The sequence below is a fragment of the Eretmochelys imbricata genome, chromosome 1, assembly GCF_965152235.1.
Source record: "Eretmochelys imbricata isolate rEreImb1 chromosome 1, rEreImb1.hap1, whole genome shotgun sequence".
In the NCBI taxonomy this organism is placed as follows: domain Eukaryota; kingdom Metazoa; phylum Chordata; order Testudines; family Cheloniidae; genus Eretmochelys; species Eretmochelys imbricata.
This window is the reverse complement of record NC_135572.1, coordinates 164989048-165004564: the sequence shown is the minus strand read 5'-3', so window position 1 is coordinate 165004564 and position 15517 is coordinate 164989048. Positions and strand designations below refer to the sequence as shown.

The 15517-nt window shown below is 44.1% G+C and overlaps 1 protein-coding gene across 5 annotated transcripts; it reads left to right on the top strand.

Annotated features, from left to right (window-relative positions):
* Nucleotides 1-566: 566 nt before the first annotated feature.
* SMIM11 (small integral membrane protein 11) lies at nucleotides 567-15517 on the top strand. Of its 5 annotated transcripts, XM_077807254.1 has the most exons (6): nucleotides 569-603; nucleotides 1707-1769; nucleotides 3244-3342; nucleotides 5678-5789; nucleotides 11161-11341; nucleotides 15330-15517. In XM_077807254.1, the coding sequence occupies exons 4-5, from the start codon at nucleotides 5769-5771 to the stop codon at nucleotides 11326-11328; spliced, it is 189 nt and encodes a 62-aa protein (XP_077663380.1). In that variant the 5' UTR covers nucleotides 569-603; nucleotides 1707-1769; nucleotides 3244-3342; nucleotides 5678-5768; the 3' UTR covers nucleotides 11329-11341; nucleotides 15330-15517. The 5 variants fall into 5 exon arrangements, with proteins under 5 accessions (XP_077663379.1, XP_077663380.1, XP_077663381.1 ...); XM_077807253.1 differs by lacking the exon at nucleotides 3244-3342 and having other exon boundaries at nucleotides 567-603; XM_077807255.1 differs by lacking the exon at nucleotides 569-603 and having other exon boundaries at nucleotides 3225-3342.

Here is a 15517-nt window from a genome sequence, read left to right as displayed (position 1 = left end):
ATAAAAGTGGTGGGGACCATAGAAGTATCTAGTTCACTATTTGGGGGGGGGGGGGCGGGGAGAGGGGTGCCTTGTCTTGTGTTTCAGGGACAGATAAGGTGATGAGATGGGTATAGCACTTCAACCTGAACTACCAGGTACAGGTTAGTTCCAAAGCAGATCTTAGTTAAGATTGTCTGCAACTAATGGTCAAACTGCCATAGTGTATAGGGTTTAAAGGTCAGCTAGCACAGATTCGTGTCAAAAGCATGTATCTACCTTACACAGACGGTGCATAGGCACCTATGAATGTGGGATGTTGTGGGTACTTTAACTCTGGATTTCTTCTTTTCAACACCTGTAGAACAAGCTGTCCACGTGTTCTACCAGGTGTCATTCTACAAGGAAAAATTCCACATTATCACTGTTAATCATATACATGGTGTTAAGTGTGCCAAAACGTGCACTGTGCACGTTTGTTTTATGGAGGTATAGCGGAATAAAGGGTTAACAGCTAGATATCACTGTGGCATGCTGGGAGCTGTAGTTTGCCAGCTGTAAGACTTCTGGTATTTGTAGTTTGTTTCCACTTCCCCTCTGTGTGTAATGGTTGCCTGCTGCAAGGTACTCTATCCGTTTGTTCTCTTTGGGGAGGTCTTATTTTTAAAATGAATCCGTGATCTAGGGGTGTCTGTAAGAGCTAGACTTTCAGCACAAAATGCAAACTTTAAACAAAGTGAGTTTCAGATAAAGTTGCGTTTCTGGGCCTGATTCCCTATTGGTTTGCATCTTGTGTTGGCATTGCTTTCAGTTCAGAATAGAAACACCTTACATGCATGTGCAAGGCAGTTCAAAATTAGGCTCTCTGTCTTTTTCTGGGCTATGTCCATTTCCCCAATCCATCTCAGCAACTTTATTGGACGCTTGTTGGACATTTTGAGCCCCACATTTTGTAAGGAACCCCACCCCCGCTCATTAAAGTGGTTTGATATGATTTTCAAATTCAGTAAAAACATATTTGACTGCATGTGAGCATCCCCTGGAGTACTGGAACCCAAGCACTGATGCAGAGCTTTTGGGTATGAGAACCTGAAAATAAAATTGGCACTGGGCTAGTCGATTTCACTTATGTTTAGTTTCTCTGTCTCAGCTGAGTGAAGTAAATGAATAGCAGAAAGAGAGTGAAAATTACTGTGTTGAAAAAATTATTTCCGTTTCCTGAGCTGTGTGTGCAGTTCAGGTACAGTGTAGGTGACAGCTGGGAGAGGACTTCCATTGGGAAGTGACTTGTTTGGGGGTGAAGAGTTGGGGGCAGGGGAGAGCAGAGATAGCAGGGCCCAAGTAACAATGACAGGGGAAGGCAGCACAATCAAGCAGTGGATGGGTAGGGGACAAGCACTGGGGCGTGGTGGGTAGCTGGCAGCAGGAAAGCCAGGCAGGGTGCCGAGGGGTGCAAGCAAGTGGGAAGGAATGGATATTGGGGGGTGATAAGAGGGAGGCATGCAGGTGGAAGAAGCAGCAGCAGCAGGTGGTTGGCTGGTAGTGAGTGCAGCGGTGGTGGTGGCATCTCAGAAACCCCTCTGATCTAAAAGCAGTCTGGCATGTGACTAAAGTGGTGTGCTTGGACCTGGGGGTTAACAATCTGAGGTGCTGCAGGCATTTGTAATATGATTTTAAATCTGACACTGTCCCTTTAAATTTCCCTTTGCTCCATGTTTAATTTCCAGAGTATGGAGTATGTGAGGCTCTGTTGGAGGGGCTGTTAATACATCTGCTCTCTACAACTCCAGGTATGAAGAACTCAGTGGTATTGTATATTTTTGTTATTCCTTTAACGCACTGCTCTCAGCTACACTGGTTTGAACCCAGAGTAACTTCGCTGGCCTCAATTGAGCAACTTTTGACTTATGCCAGCATAGCCTATAATAGAATCTGGGCCACTATGTTTGAGCTATAAAAGTATCTGGATCCGCCTGGCCCTGAATGATTTCATCCTGTATCACATGTGCTGTTGGGTTTTGAAGAATTGTGGGAGTGGCAGTCCAGGATCAGATTCTCTTCTGCCGTGTCACACACCGGCTTTTGGTCTGGCTTTGTAGAGCCACGCTGGGGTATCTTGGTCCTATTCTCAGAGAGCCCAGCCTGACACACAGTGTAGCATCAGCAAGTGAAGCTTTGTGATTGTTTCTCTGCGTAATGGCATGCCGTAACATGTATCGATGGTCTCTTTAAATATGTGAACGTGGGGAAGCCAGTGAGATCATCAAGATGGGGAGAGATGGTCGGCAGAAGAAAATGTGGTTTCTGTCCAAATGGAAGGAGGATACACATTCTTTTAGCGCAGGTTAGAGTCTGCCATCACCTTGCAGTAGGTGCAATCAAATGAATTCTGTTTTGCCCTTGTATGCTGCCTTTCGTCTCATAGCGCTTTATACACGTTAATTAAGGCTCACAACACCCCTGCCAGGCAGAACAGTATTATCAGCCCCGTTTCACTGCTTGGCAAACAAAGGTATCAGTAGGCCACAGGAGTTTTCCAGCCAACATCGCATAAGAGGCCTCATTCCCCACTACCTTGCACTGTGTCTAGTCACTTACTCTAGGCCTTGAGAGTCCTGGGTTCACTTCCCTGCTCTCTACTTTGAGTCATTGTGCCTCAGTTTCCTCATCCATAAAATCAGGATAATGGCACTGCTCTGCCTTACAGAGGTGTTGTGAGGATAAACGTGTTAAAGATTGTGAGGTGCTACTATGGTGGTGGTCATTTTACGCACATTTGCGCGGGCTAGATGACTATGCGATGTGCAAGTCAGTGGTGAATTGAGCCCTGGAAGTCTGTGCCTATGCTCAGAGTAGAGCTCAGGTCACCTGTCACTCAGTCGCTCACGTGACTTAACCACAAGATCTCCTTGGAAGTCGTGACGGCGAGTGAAGGTGACCTCCTTTGCACTGAGCTGGGTCTCCTTTCCATTACCCTTGTATTTATTAAGAGAATATACATTTTCAGGGGAACAAATAACAGCCGAGTGTAGATGTTTTTAAACTCCTATCTTTGCCTTATCTGCCTTTGAAAAAGCAAACATGAAACTTCGGATTGTTTATTTGCCTGCCTCCCTTTAAGATAGCATAACCTTGAGAGTACAATGTGTGAGCTTTTTTGTTTTTAAACCAGTGATGTCAATGCTAATAAATGTTTCTATTAAACTATGAAGAATCAATCCTGCCTTTCATACATACACATCCAGGCTTTTTTCTTCTGCCAAGATTTACCAGGCCTGGGTCAAGATGAGGAAGCAGGAGAACCCAAGAGGTCTAAAGCAGGATTAAGTGGGGCTACTGGATGTTGGGGACATCAAAGCGTGGGTATGCAACACTGATATATAAAGGTGGCTTCCAAGCCAGTTCACAACAGTGAGTAAAGCTGATACTGTAAGTAGGAGAGATGGCAGGAGGTAGGAGCTCTCACCGAGAGTTTTGATTCTTAATTAAAATCCCACAGTACACAAAAAAGGGCCTGATTTCATTCCCACTTACCCTATTTGTGACTTCAGTGGAGTTACTCCTGATTTACACCAGTGTGTGGAGAATCAGGCCTACATCTCTATAGACTTTATGCATTACAAAAGTATTATGTGGCATAATTTGATAATTCACCAGTCTCCTCCCCCTCCAACCACCATCCCCCCGAAACACCAAAAGAAAAACTAATTCCCTCAATAGCCAGCGATAACCAAATCTTTGCTTCCTGATTGACTCATTAGAGGTGACTACAGGTTTTGAACCTCTAAACACATCCCCTCTTCAGAGTATTTTTTCAGGAACATTCTAAAATTGAGCTGTTATACTTAAAGCAATTCATGGTCATGATGGAGATCTGTCTGATTTAAAAGGATTCTGGCCAACACTTTCAGAGCTGGATACCTCCCTGTAGGCGCCTCAATCCTACAGGTGCCTAAAAATTGAGTCACCCAGGTTTGAATCCAAACCATGTATTAAGAATTCTGCTCCCACAACTGATTTCAGTGTCAAGACCTACTATCCCAAGGGATAAAGATCCCAAGAGCTGATAAATCTCATGGTCATTACAATTTTGAAGTAAATATTTGCTTAATATTCCTTTTTGCAGGAAGTAAACCACTAGTGGCTTGTTAGATCACACCTGCTATAATGCTTTGGCAAAAGTAGAAGTTATGAAGAGAATGCCACAAATGTCAGTTCCCATAAGGCTTATAGATAGTCACAGACAGGCTAGTCCATTCAGTGCCCAAGGAATGAGTACTTCTCTATGATTGAAGACGCTATGAGAAAAAAGGTTTCAGAGTAGCAGCCATGTTAGTCTGTATCCACAAAATAAAAGGAGGACTTGTGGCACCTGAGAGACTAACAAATTTATTTGAGCATAAGCTTTCGTGAGCTACAGCCCACTTCATCGGATGTATGCATGCTGTAGCTCACGAAAGCTTATGCTCAAATAAATTTGTTAGTCTCTAAGGTGCCACAAGTACTCCTTTTCTTTATGAGAGGAAAGTAGCTCATCAGCTTCTTCCTTCCTTTTCACGCATGGATTCATTGATCCATTTGCACCATTCCAAATGCTTCCCTGTAGGTAGTTATGCTTTTGTGCCACTTTGTACGAGTTACGCTCCTCAGATATTGGGCCTAATTAAAACTGCATTTCCTGATCAAAAGTGAATGAAAGAAGCAAACATAGCAAACAAACGCATTTTCCCCAAGAGCCTGAGCTGTAGTGCAGGCAGTCTGGGGTCTGTCTTATGGGCACACAGCTCCCTGCCCATGGTGAGTTAGTTAAGTGCTGCAAGAGCTTTAAGACCACTCACTTGACTCTTCTATCTTACTCAGAGGAGGATCAGAAAAGCAGAGCTATACGAACAATAGCAATAAGCCCACCATAACTGTAAGTGGCTAAGATGTAGTCCCCATTCTGCAGATCACACAGTGAGTCTGTTGTTATGTAAACATGGGGCACACATAGGGAAACAGCTCAGGGACAGGTAGAACATGTGCAGAATCTCATCCGTATGCAGCTGCCTTATGGCCACTTGAGGCTCCTCAAGCATTCCTCAGCTGGAGATCTCAGTGCCAGAAGCTACAGCAAGTGCCCTAGGGGATCACTGACAGTGAGTTTGACTTTCAGCTGTTTTATTGTGTTTGTCGTAGGAGGACTTATGTACAGTGGTTTTTTCAAAATCCAGAAGCATATTTTCACTTTCACTGATGATGCTAAAAACAAGAGGAATCGTAGCACTGGGGATTCAAGCTCTGAGCAGGGCCTGTGGGATTAAAACCACAGCCTTGGTTTTGGTGGGCTTGTTTTCCTAAAACATCTCATGGGGATACTCCATTTGCACACATGTCATGCTTCTCAAATGAGCCAGCATTGCATTTATAGTTGAACAGCTGCAGGGATTTGCTGTGTCTGGAAGGGCTGGGCCTCCACCATACAAACACATGACACCTGTTCCAGGCCTGTCAACCTTCAGCTCTGTGTAAGGCTCCCAATGGCCGTTGTACGTGTCACTCAACCAGCTACAAAATAATCCGCTCCCTGCGAAGTGGTTACTGAACGTTCTGAGTGTATCGTAGCAGTAGGCTCGGTGTGGTTGTCAGAGATGTGCAGCAAGGACGTGTCAAATGCGGAGAGATTGGCTCATTTCTTTCTTTATTTTTATTTCCTCAGATGACTCCGCCTCCACCAGTTTCTTATAAATCTGACAAACGTTGCTGGGCTTAGACTGTGGTGCGATCCGTGACATCGTCAGAGAACCAAGATGGTGGAATTTAATTGGCGGGTGAGGAGACTTTTGTTGTTAAAGCCTGGGGTGGGGATGTTAAAGAGGAGCATGTTAAGCTAGAGCTGGGGATGTTGTGTCGGAGTGTGTGTCTTTGTTTGGCGTAAGCACCATGTTCAGGTTTAAGGGGATTAACTGCAGCTCTCTCCCCATGGAATCTGGAGACTTAATAATATATATCCTACCGTATATATTCAGTGCCTTGCAAGTTGACTTTGCTGTGTGCCTATGAGTGAGGACTTTGCTGTGGGCCTCAGAGTAGTATAGGCAGACGCTGTCTTGCTTCTCCATACACACACTCCACATGGCATTTGGCTCTGCTTATCTTCCTTTCTGTCTAGTCCCCTTTCAAGGCTGTGCTGTAGCGCAGTTGCTGTGTTGTCTATACCATTCATCCCCATGTTGCTGCGTGCTATCCCTGGTACAGATGTACCACTTAGTCAGCAGCACACCAGACACAATGACTTTCTTGAGATGGGGAAGGTTTTAATTAAATGCACGAGCAGCTTCTTGGTATTTTGGTCCTGTCTGGATGGGAAGTAAGAAATCAGCTGAGGTTATAGCTAACTGGCGTTTGGGGCATATGAGAATATTGGCTTTGCTAGTACACCTAGAGGTATGCATAAGGGCATCCTAACCCCCCTTAGCAGGTGTACAGTGCTCTGCTCTTTCAGGAATAATGAGCTGCCAGAGAGTTGTCATTTACTTTATTCTATTCTTATCTTCATTTGAGTAACATGGGGCGGGGGAAAGCAGCTCCAATAAATCTTATAGTTTTATATGGCTTGGAGACTCCTCATCGACATAACTCACCAGCAACCACACAACAGAACCACTAACCCAGGAACCTATCCTTGCAACAAAGCCCGTTGCCAACTGTGTCCACATATCTATTCAGGGGACACCATCATAGGGCCTAATCACATCAGCCACACTATCAGAGGCTCGTTCACCTGCACATCTACCAATGTGATATATGCCATCATGTGCCAGGAATGCCCCTCTGCCATGCCCCTCGGACAGTCTCTACATAAAAGAATAAATGGTCACAAATCAGATGTCAAGAATTATAACATTCAAAAACCAGTCGGAGAACACTTCAATCTCTTTGGTCACTCAATTAAAAGACCTAAAAGTGGCAATTCTTCAACAAAAAAACTTCAAAAACAGACTCCAACGAGAGACTGCTGAATTGGAATTAATTTGCAAACTGGATACAATTAACTTAGGCTTGAATAAAGACTGGGAGTGGATGGGTCATTACACAAAGTAAAACTATCTCCCCATGTTTATCCTCCCGCCCCCGACTGTTCCTCAGGTGTTCTTGTCAACTGCTGGAAATGGCCCACCTTGATTATCACGACAAAACGTTCCCCCCTAACGCCCCCCGCTCTCCTGCTGGTAATAGCTCACCTTACCTGATCACTCATACTCAAATAAATTTGTTAGTCTCTAAGATGCCACAAGTACTCCTTTTCTTTTTGCGAATACAGAGTAACACGGCTGCTACTCTGAAACTCTCGTTACAGGGTGTATGGTAAAACCCATTGTTTCATGTTCTCTGTGTATATAAATCTCCCCACTGTATTTTCCACTGAATGCATCCGATGAAGTGAGCTGTAGCTCACAAAAGCTTATGCTCAAATAAATTGGTTAGTCTCCAAGGTGCCACAAGTCCTCCTTTTCTTTTATTTGTAAAGCTGTAACTTATCCTCTTTTAAATTCCTCCTTAAAACCTACCCCTGCTGTGATGCCTACCAGTCACTCCTGATTAGCATTGGCTAGGTAATAGGTCAGCTGGGACTTAAATTTTTCCACTCAGTTCTGTTTGCTTGCCCCATATTCCCATCCACCCCACCATGTTTGTCCATTTTGTCTATCTTATGAGTCCTTTCCAATACCTAGGCTATAAATTCAATGGGGCAGGTAGTATTTTCTCATCTCTGATGTTACTCCATTCATTCCTGGTGCAACAGGTTACACCATGAATGACTTTGGCTTATGAACTGATACAGGGATAGCTCCCCACACGCACATAGATACTCCCTGCCACCTTGTGTACTAACAGTTTTCATGTGTAAATGATATTAATCGAAGCAGCAGTGCTACCAAGAAGCCTTGTAGCTGTGCTTCCTGAGATTACATAGATATGGTTGAAAGACAGCACAACCCCTACAAATTGTGATGAAGTTCTTTGCAAAATTAGGACCCTGGGCTGCAGCTGTAGATGGATCTAGTATAATTTCGTATAAAGTCTGTGCAATGTGGACAAATCAGCACTCTTAAACTTGAGCATTTCCTGATATCTATATTTTAAATTGACAACTGTAATGGAGTGATAACATAGGGGGTTTTATTTGCATTATGTATTCTAATATTGGCGAAACTGAGTTACAGCATACTAGTAGTTGTAGTAAGTGAAAGGTTTGACTATCAAGTTACTTTGCACTGCTTTCAGGTGGGGAATTAGGCCAGCTGGCTCTTTGAAACAGCATGAGGTGAAATTCTAGCATCTACAGTGCATTTCTGATACTGAAAGCTCCATTACGCGTTGCCCGATCCTCTGCCAGTGTGTTTTAAAGTTCTTTATTATGCAGTTTTTGCACTTAGATTTTCCACACACATCTCTTATAGTATCAAATCTTTATAATGTGGAAAAGTTTGTGTAGCATCACGAACCCCAAGCATTCAAAATCATGAGTCAGGCCACAAAACCGCCCCCATGAGATTTAGTATATAAATAAATGTGGGGTCTTATTTGCTTTCCGGCTTTTGAGCTTTTAGGGGGTCACTTTTTCAAGCTGTCTTCTGCAGCCGTGACAGCTAGAACGTTCTAAATGACAGCTGAGACCTGATTCCAGGAGCTGGCGCTTTAAGTAAAACACCAGCTAGTGCGAGCCTCATGATAAAATTGTGGGAATTGGTAACGCTAAGTCATATGGATGAATATTAACAAAAATTAGGCCTCAGAAGTGCAAATATGTGCTTAAAGCTGAGCATATGCGTAACCTTTGCAGGATCTTGGCCTTGGTTTGGTTTCCTCTGAAGAATTTAATATTGGTCAATATCAGAGACATTAGCAAATATCTTCTATCCTGAATTGAGCAGAGATCCTCCCACCCACCTATGCCCTGCTTACATTAGAAAAACTACCCATTTACTGAGAACGTGGGTAATTTTAATAATTTTATTACAATAATGTTAAAATAAAAGAAATGGTACAGAGTTTAAGCGAAGAAGTTTCTGGTTATCAGGGAATAAGGTATAGATTACTAAAGGGTGCGGAACATAGTTTCCCTTTGTCTGCACTTGCAATTAAGTTCAGCACGCAAAGCTAACAACCGTTCTCAGCTTTTTCAGTGTAGGCAGGACCCCAGCGAACCCTTCACACCACACTGTAATGATATTTATCACCTCATTAACTTGTGAGGGTGACTAGAGCTTGGTTAAGAATAAATAACAAATAGTTTACTGACAGGTTTCAGAGTAGCAGCCGTGTTAGTCTGTATTTGCAAAAAGAAAAGGAGTACTTGTGGCACCTTAGAGACTAACAAATTTATTAGAGTATAAGCTTTCGTGAGCTACAGCTCACTTCATCAGTTTATTCTGCAAGTTTTTCTGTGTGCAAATTGTCTGCAAACAGATCTGTTTTCTCAGATTCAGCCATTACTCAGAATGATTGGCCAGATAGCTTTTGTGACTGATGTGTGGCCTGAAGCTTATTCACAAGCAGCACATTGTGAAATATTCATTATGAAATGTCTGAGCTCTTTTGGCTGGACACAGAGGTCACTGCAACCTGGGGAAGCAACTCAACACAAAAATTGGGGATGAGCCAATTGGATTTTTTTTTCCATGCAGAACTCTGTATTTTACTCACAGAAAAGCAGTTAACCAAAAAAAAATCTGTATGGAACACAGGGATTCCACAGATCAGCATTTATTACCCGTCCCTGGGCGACAAAAACAGCCTTATCCCAGGGAACCTACAACTTCCTGTTTCAGGATCAGCTGCTTTTATGGCCTCTCCCTGGAGCTCTGTGTGGGCCAGAGATGGAATGAATTCGGGTTATCTGGTCTCTGCACCCAGTCACATGGTGTATTTCTGTGCCCTGAATGGATGATATGCTTTTTTTCAATATGCAGCACTCCCTTTTTGGACTTTGACGTCTGCACAGATATTCACAAAAACCAGTGTCATTCCTCCCTCTCTCCTTCCCCTCCCCTCCCCCTTGAGAGAAAGGAATACACATCTCCTTGTGTCTGGATGACTGTCTCAACAGATCACCTTTATAGATCGATGTTACACAGAGCCTGGCAGCCACTGCTACATGCCTTCAAGATCATGGCTTTGAGTGAACAAGAGCCAATTACAGCCCTCGCAAACCCCCAGTATTAGTGGGGTCTGGTCACCATCCAAGACTGTGTCTTTATTTCAGAGGAAGATGGTGTCTGTGATTTATCAGTCATTGGCTTACAGCTCCTAAGCTACAATTCTTGACTCAGCTCCGGCTCTTTTGGTCTCGTACATAAATACCTTGTGCAATTCCTTGATTTGTTTCCATCCTGCAATTGCAACAAACCAGTACATAAAGATCTTGGTCTAGAGCCAGTATTACCATTGCCTGATGAGCTCATCTTTGATATTATTCTGTAGCTACCTGATATCAGGTCCAGGTAAGGTGGTCATCAGCATGGCTAGCAGGCTGCCATGTAAGAGGCTGTAAGAGGAGCACATTTGGGCTGTTGTGTAACTCAAGCAATGCGGTGCCAGGAGGAGTTTTGATATTTAACGGTTCTAGAGTTATCATCCATCGTAATCCCCCTTTTCCGGCTGATGATTCTTCAGAAACCTGGGGTGAATTCCTGACTCCATTGAAGTCAATGGCAAAACTGAGTACATAAACTTCTAGGAAGGCCAAAAATCTTCAGCAGTGCCCAGGAAAGCAACTTTGATAATGCCTAATGTCTGAGACTAGTGTAGGAATCAGGTGAATCCTCACAGTTACCGCTCAAAGTTTGCTTTCTGCAAATCTCTTGCAACATTCACTTAAAATTTGCCCTTTAAGCAAACCATCTTGCCAGTAAACTAATTCACAGAAAAGCGTGTGAATACGGGCAAAGCGAATTCATTTACAAATTGAGATGAACTGAGGGAAATATTTTTCAGTCTGCACCTGAACTCCGATCCAGATGGCCGGACATTTCCCATGGGAAGAATGCATGCACTGCATTGCCATAGCATGAACAAAGTCTTGAATAATACAACTTCCATAGGGAAGGTCTATAGTATGCCATAGATGTGCTTTAAATGTCACAGTTGCTCAAGTGTTGTAGAAACTCTGTTGAAATATATTGTTTTCTATTTCAGGCTTTGGAGAATTTTCCACTGCTGATGTACATTTTGGCAGCTAAAACATTAATTCTTTGCTTGGCATTTGCTGGAGCAAAAATATACCAGAGTAAAAAACTTGAACAAAAAATGAAAAAAGAACATGAGGCAAAGCTGAAAAAGGAAGCAGAGAAGAAGGAAGATTGAAGAATCTTACAAGGTATAGAATTACTGGCTCAATTGGTGTGTGATAACAGCAGGAGGGCAGTATACTGTTATAGCTCATTATGATGTTTTGGTTCAGATCTAGCTGTATTCAAGTGTTATCTTGCTCATCACCACTTATCCTGTAGTCAAACAAAAATATTTCCTGTGTTACTTCAGCACATGCATGTACGCTAAGTGGTTCAATCCTCTACCACTGACACGATGATCACCAGAAAAGTCACATTGTTGTGCATGACCTTTAAGAGATCTTTGTACGAGATTCTCTTTCTGCTATGTATCTACCTAAGCTTTTAGACCATGCTCAGCACCTATGGGATCTGAGCACCAGAAGACAAGTTTAAATTGGGCTCAACACAGGGGTAACTGGATGAGCTAATGGTCCCGTCTGATCTTTTAAAAAAAATCTAAGACTTTAAAGAAAACTCAGATCTCTCACATAGTTTAAGTATGTTACAGGACGAAAGTGCTTTAGCTGGAAGAGCAAAACCATGTCGCAAGGAGTTCTCCGAGGTGGATATATCATGCAAGTTTCACTATACAACAGGCTATGCACTTTACTGGTATAAATGGGCCCCATTTTGGGAGCTGTGAGCAGTGCTCGGTGCTTAAAGGTCTTGCATACCCTTGCCTCTGACTGGCTTGAGAGAGAGCTGAGCACGCTCAGCAACTGATAGTGCCCATAGCATGGAGAAGTATAGTCGTGCCAGTATAATGTACACCATCTGGGATGTGGTACCAAGAAGAGTGTCTTCTGTTCTAATCACTAGACTGCAGGGGGGATCAAGAGACAGGGGTGCTATTCTCTGCTCTGCCACTTGTTCGCTATGTGACTTTGGACAAGTCACTGTCTTGCTCTGTGCCTTAGTTTCTGTATCAGTAAAATGGGGATAATAGGACTTCCATAGTGCTTTACTTGTTTACATTTACAAAGTGTTGTTATTAGCAGAACTCCTGTTGCATTTTTTAAATTAAGGTTCACCCCATGTAAGAAATCAATTTCAATTTTTAAAAGTGTTAGCAATTTGGGCCCAAGTCCTGTCACCATTATTCTTCTTCCAAAACTCCTTCTTGGGTGAATGGGAGTTATGCATAAAAGTTGGTGGCAGAATATGACCCTAAGAATAAGTTGTGAGAATGCAGTGGTTGTCTATATGCCAAGTTGCTTCATCACTTTAGGTGAAGCTTCAGCTGTGATTTTAAACTGACTTAGTTAACTGGTGCACAAGGCTCCATAGACACTCCTATTTCAGTTTAAACCAGACTTATTGCAGTTTGGCCCAAGCTGATTAGGAACAGGTTTAAGGCAAATGGAAATACATTCTATTCTTAAACCGAAATAAGAATTTCCGCACAGGAGTTTGCAATGATTTAACTAAACCTGTTCAACTAAACTGGTGCAAGCTGTAGACAAGGCCTAAGGAAAACAGCAAAGGGCAGATAGAAAAGTTTCCATGAGACACATTCATTCAGTATGATTCTGCATGTGAATCTAAACACCAAAATGGCAGCTGTCACTGTAGCAGACAGGGAGACTCCCTGTGTTCCAAATATCCAGTCAACAGCATGGCAGCATCACGCCATGCACCACAGGGAGGATCATTGTTAGCTGAGACAGGAAGATACAGAGGAAAATGTTTTGAATTTCTTCCGTGTATCGTCCTTTGATTTGGCGTCTGGGAAGCACTAATTTATGAACTAGAAAGATAGGGAAGAACTATTCTCTTTCTCTATCATGTTTCAGTGACTGTTTTATTAAAATTCTACTAGGCTAGGGATAAGGTTTCAAAAATAAATATCCAGGGCTGGTGTATATGTGGGAGGAGAAGTGTTCAGGAGTCCTCTCCCACCATTCAAGCCACTGGGACACAGCACTAGGGAGGTGTGGGAAAGTCTGGCTGTCACTGTGGCCTGAATTTGCAAGGGAACATGGTTTCCTGCCTAAGGGCTATACCCTGACCCTCCATTAGCTAGTGTTCAGACTATGGTCAGTAGCACTCCGCTACTTTTACAACAGCAGCAAAACCTACCCTGCCTGTGTGCCGTCGCTGGCCCGCCCAGTAGAATTCGGGCCAGAAGCATTCTTGGCACAAAAGTTATACCTGCTAGTGTTGGAGATTTTCCCCCCAAAAGGCATAATTTGGTCCTGATGCGTTTTCTCATTTATATTGCCTGTCATCTTAGACTGTGAACACTGGAGCAGGGAGCAGGTCCTCCACTTGGCACTGTACAGCAGTGAGAATGTTTTGCATGTTTAACAAGTAATAAAAATTCTGCTGGAGAGAGAGGCTAAACCAAAGTAGTTGCATCCCTGTTCCTGCCTGGCGTCCGGTTTCATGTGGAGCCCTTCCCTGATGTTACCCTCTGAGAGAGCCATGCTGCCATGAAGCATGGGGAGGTCCAGGGAGTACTGAGGAGATGGGCCTCCACAAGAATACCTTGGCTATCCAAAGATGGCCCCAAATTCTCAGGATTTCCTCACAGCTATTGGGACACTCATGAACTGGAGGATCAATTTCTTCTTTGTTTACACGGGGAATGGTGGCAGCGGAAGGAACCCTCCAACCCAAAGGATGTTCTAACACAAGAACATCAGAATGGCCATACTAGGTCAGACCAATGGTCCCTCTAGCCCAGTATCCTGTCTTCTGACAGTGGCTGGTGCCAGATGCTTCAGAGAACAGAAGAGGGTAGTAGTTACTGAGTGATCCATCCCGTTTTCTAGTGCCAGCTTCTGGCAGTCAGGGGCTTAGGGATACTCAGAGCATGGGGTTGCGTCCCTGACCATCTTGGCTAATGGCCATTGATGGACCTATCCTCCATGAACTGATCTTAATTCTTTTTTTGAACGTAGTTATCCTTTTAGCCTTCACAACCTCCCCTGGCAATGAGTTCCACAGGTTGACAGTGTGTTGTGTGAAAAGTACTTCCAAATGTTAGTGTTAAACTTGCTGTCTATTAATTTCATTGGGTGACGCCTGGTGCTTGTGTTACGTGAAGGGGTAAATAACACTTCCCTATTCACTTTCTCCACACCGCTTTGTGCAATCCACATAGTGTTAAGGGTGCAGAGCTTTGTGTTTGGCCATGGCTTTCCACATGGGAAAGCTGATTTAGAACAGTGGTTCTCAACCTATTTGGGCTCAGCACGCATTTGTAAATGTTTATGGCCTGTCACAACCCAGTAAATACTCTTGAGGGTGGAGGGTCTGGGGCAGAGCTGTAACTAGGCATTTTAGTGCCCAGGGCAAGCAAGCATATTTACGCCCCCTACCAGAGGTGACGTGTTGGGAGGTCACATGCCTCCCCAGATATTTGGTTCCCGCCCCAACCCAGACAGTTTGGTGGTCTGTTGAGGTTCATTGGGGGTGGATTTGGTGTGCCATCCCTGAGCCCTGCTGCGTGGGGTTGACCCCACCGAGCCCCACCTGGCATTACTGGCCTAAGCCAGCCCTGGGCAGCTGCCCCTCTTGCCCTGCCCTGGTTCTGACCCTGCCCTGAGGTGGTTTCAGGTGGATCCTGCCTGGCACTCATCCCATAGTGGCAGCTTCTGTGCTGTGGGGCTGACGGGGCTTGGCTCTTGCGTCTGGGTGTTGCAAACTCCGGAGTTGTAGCACCACTCAGGTTTGGCCCCGCTCCCCTGACTGGACCAACTTTTGTGTGAGTGGAGTTGTGACCTGGCTCATGGAGTGCTGTGCCACTCACTCAAATTTGGCCTACCCATACTCCCCTCGTCATGACAGTTGGGCCGAACCTGAGTGGCGCTGGGACCCCAGAGGCTGCAGTGCCTGGAACAAGGAGGCGAGCCCAGCCAGCCCTGTGGGACAGGAGCCACAGGAGCTGCCATGTGACCCTTTGAAACATTCTGGCGACCCAATGTTGGGGCCCAACCCACAGGTTGAGAAACCCTGATTTAGACCATATGTTGTAAGCATAGCACATTTGCTGTTCTCACTAATTTTATCATTGTTTTTTCTCTGCAGATTTCCTGACATTTCCTGCTCATGTGGATACCTTTCCCGGGAGGGTGAAGACTTCCCTTAGATGGAACGATGTGTCAAAGAAATAAACCGTCCCCGAGCAGCATTCACTTAAACTGCATATTGACTTTTTATACATGTAATAAGAATACCCATCCTCTATTTATTCAATAAAGGTTCCACAGTAGGAA

Coding starts and splice junctions, on each gene's coding strand:
- SMIM11 (XM_077807253.1), top strand. CDS start 5,769: ATGGTGGAATTTAATTGGCGG. Junction 5,790..11,160: donor TGGTGGAATTTAATTGGCGG/GTGAGGAGACTT, acceptor TTTCTATTTCAG/GCTTTGGAGAATTTTCCACT.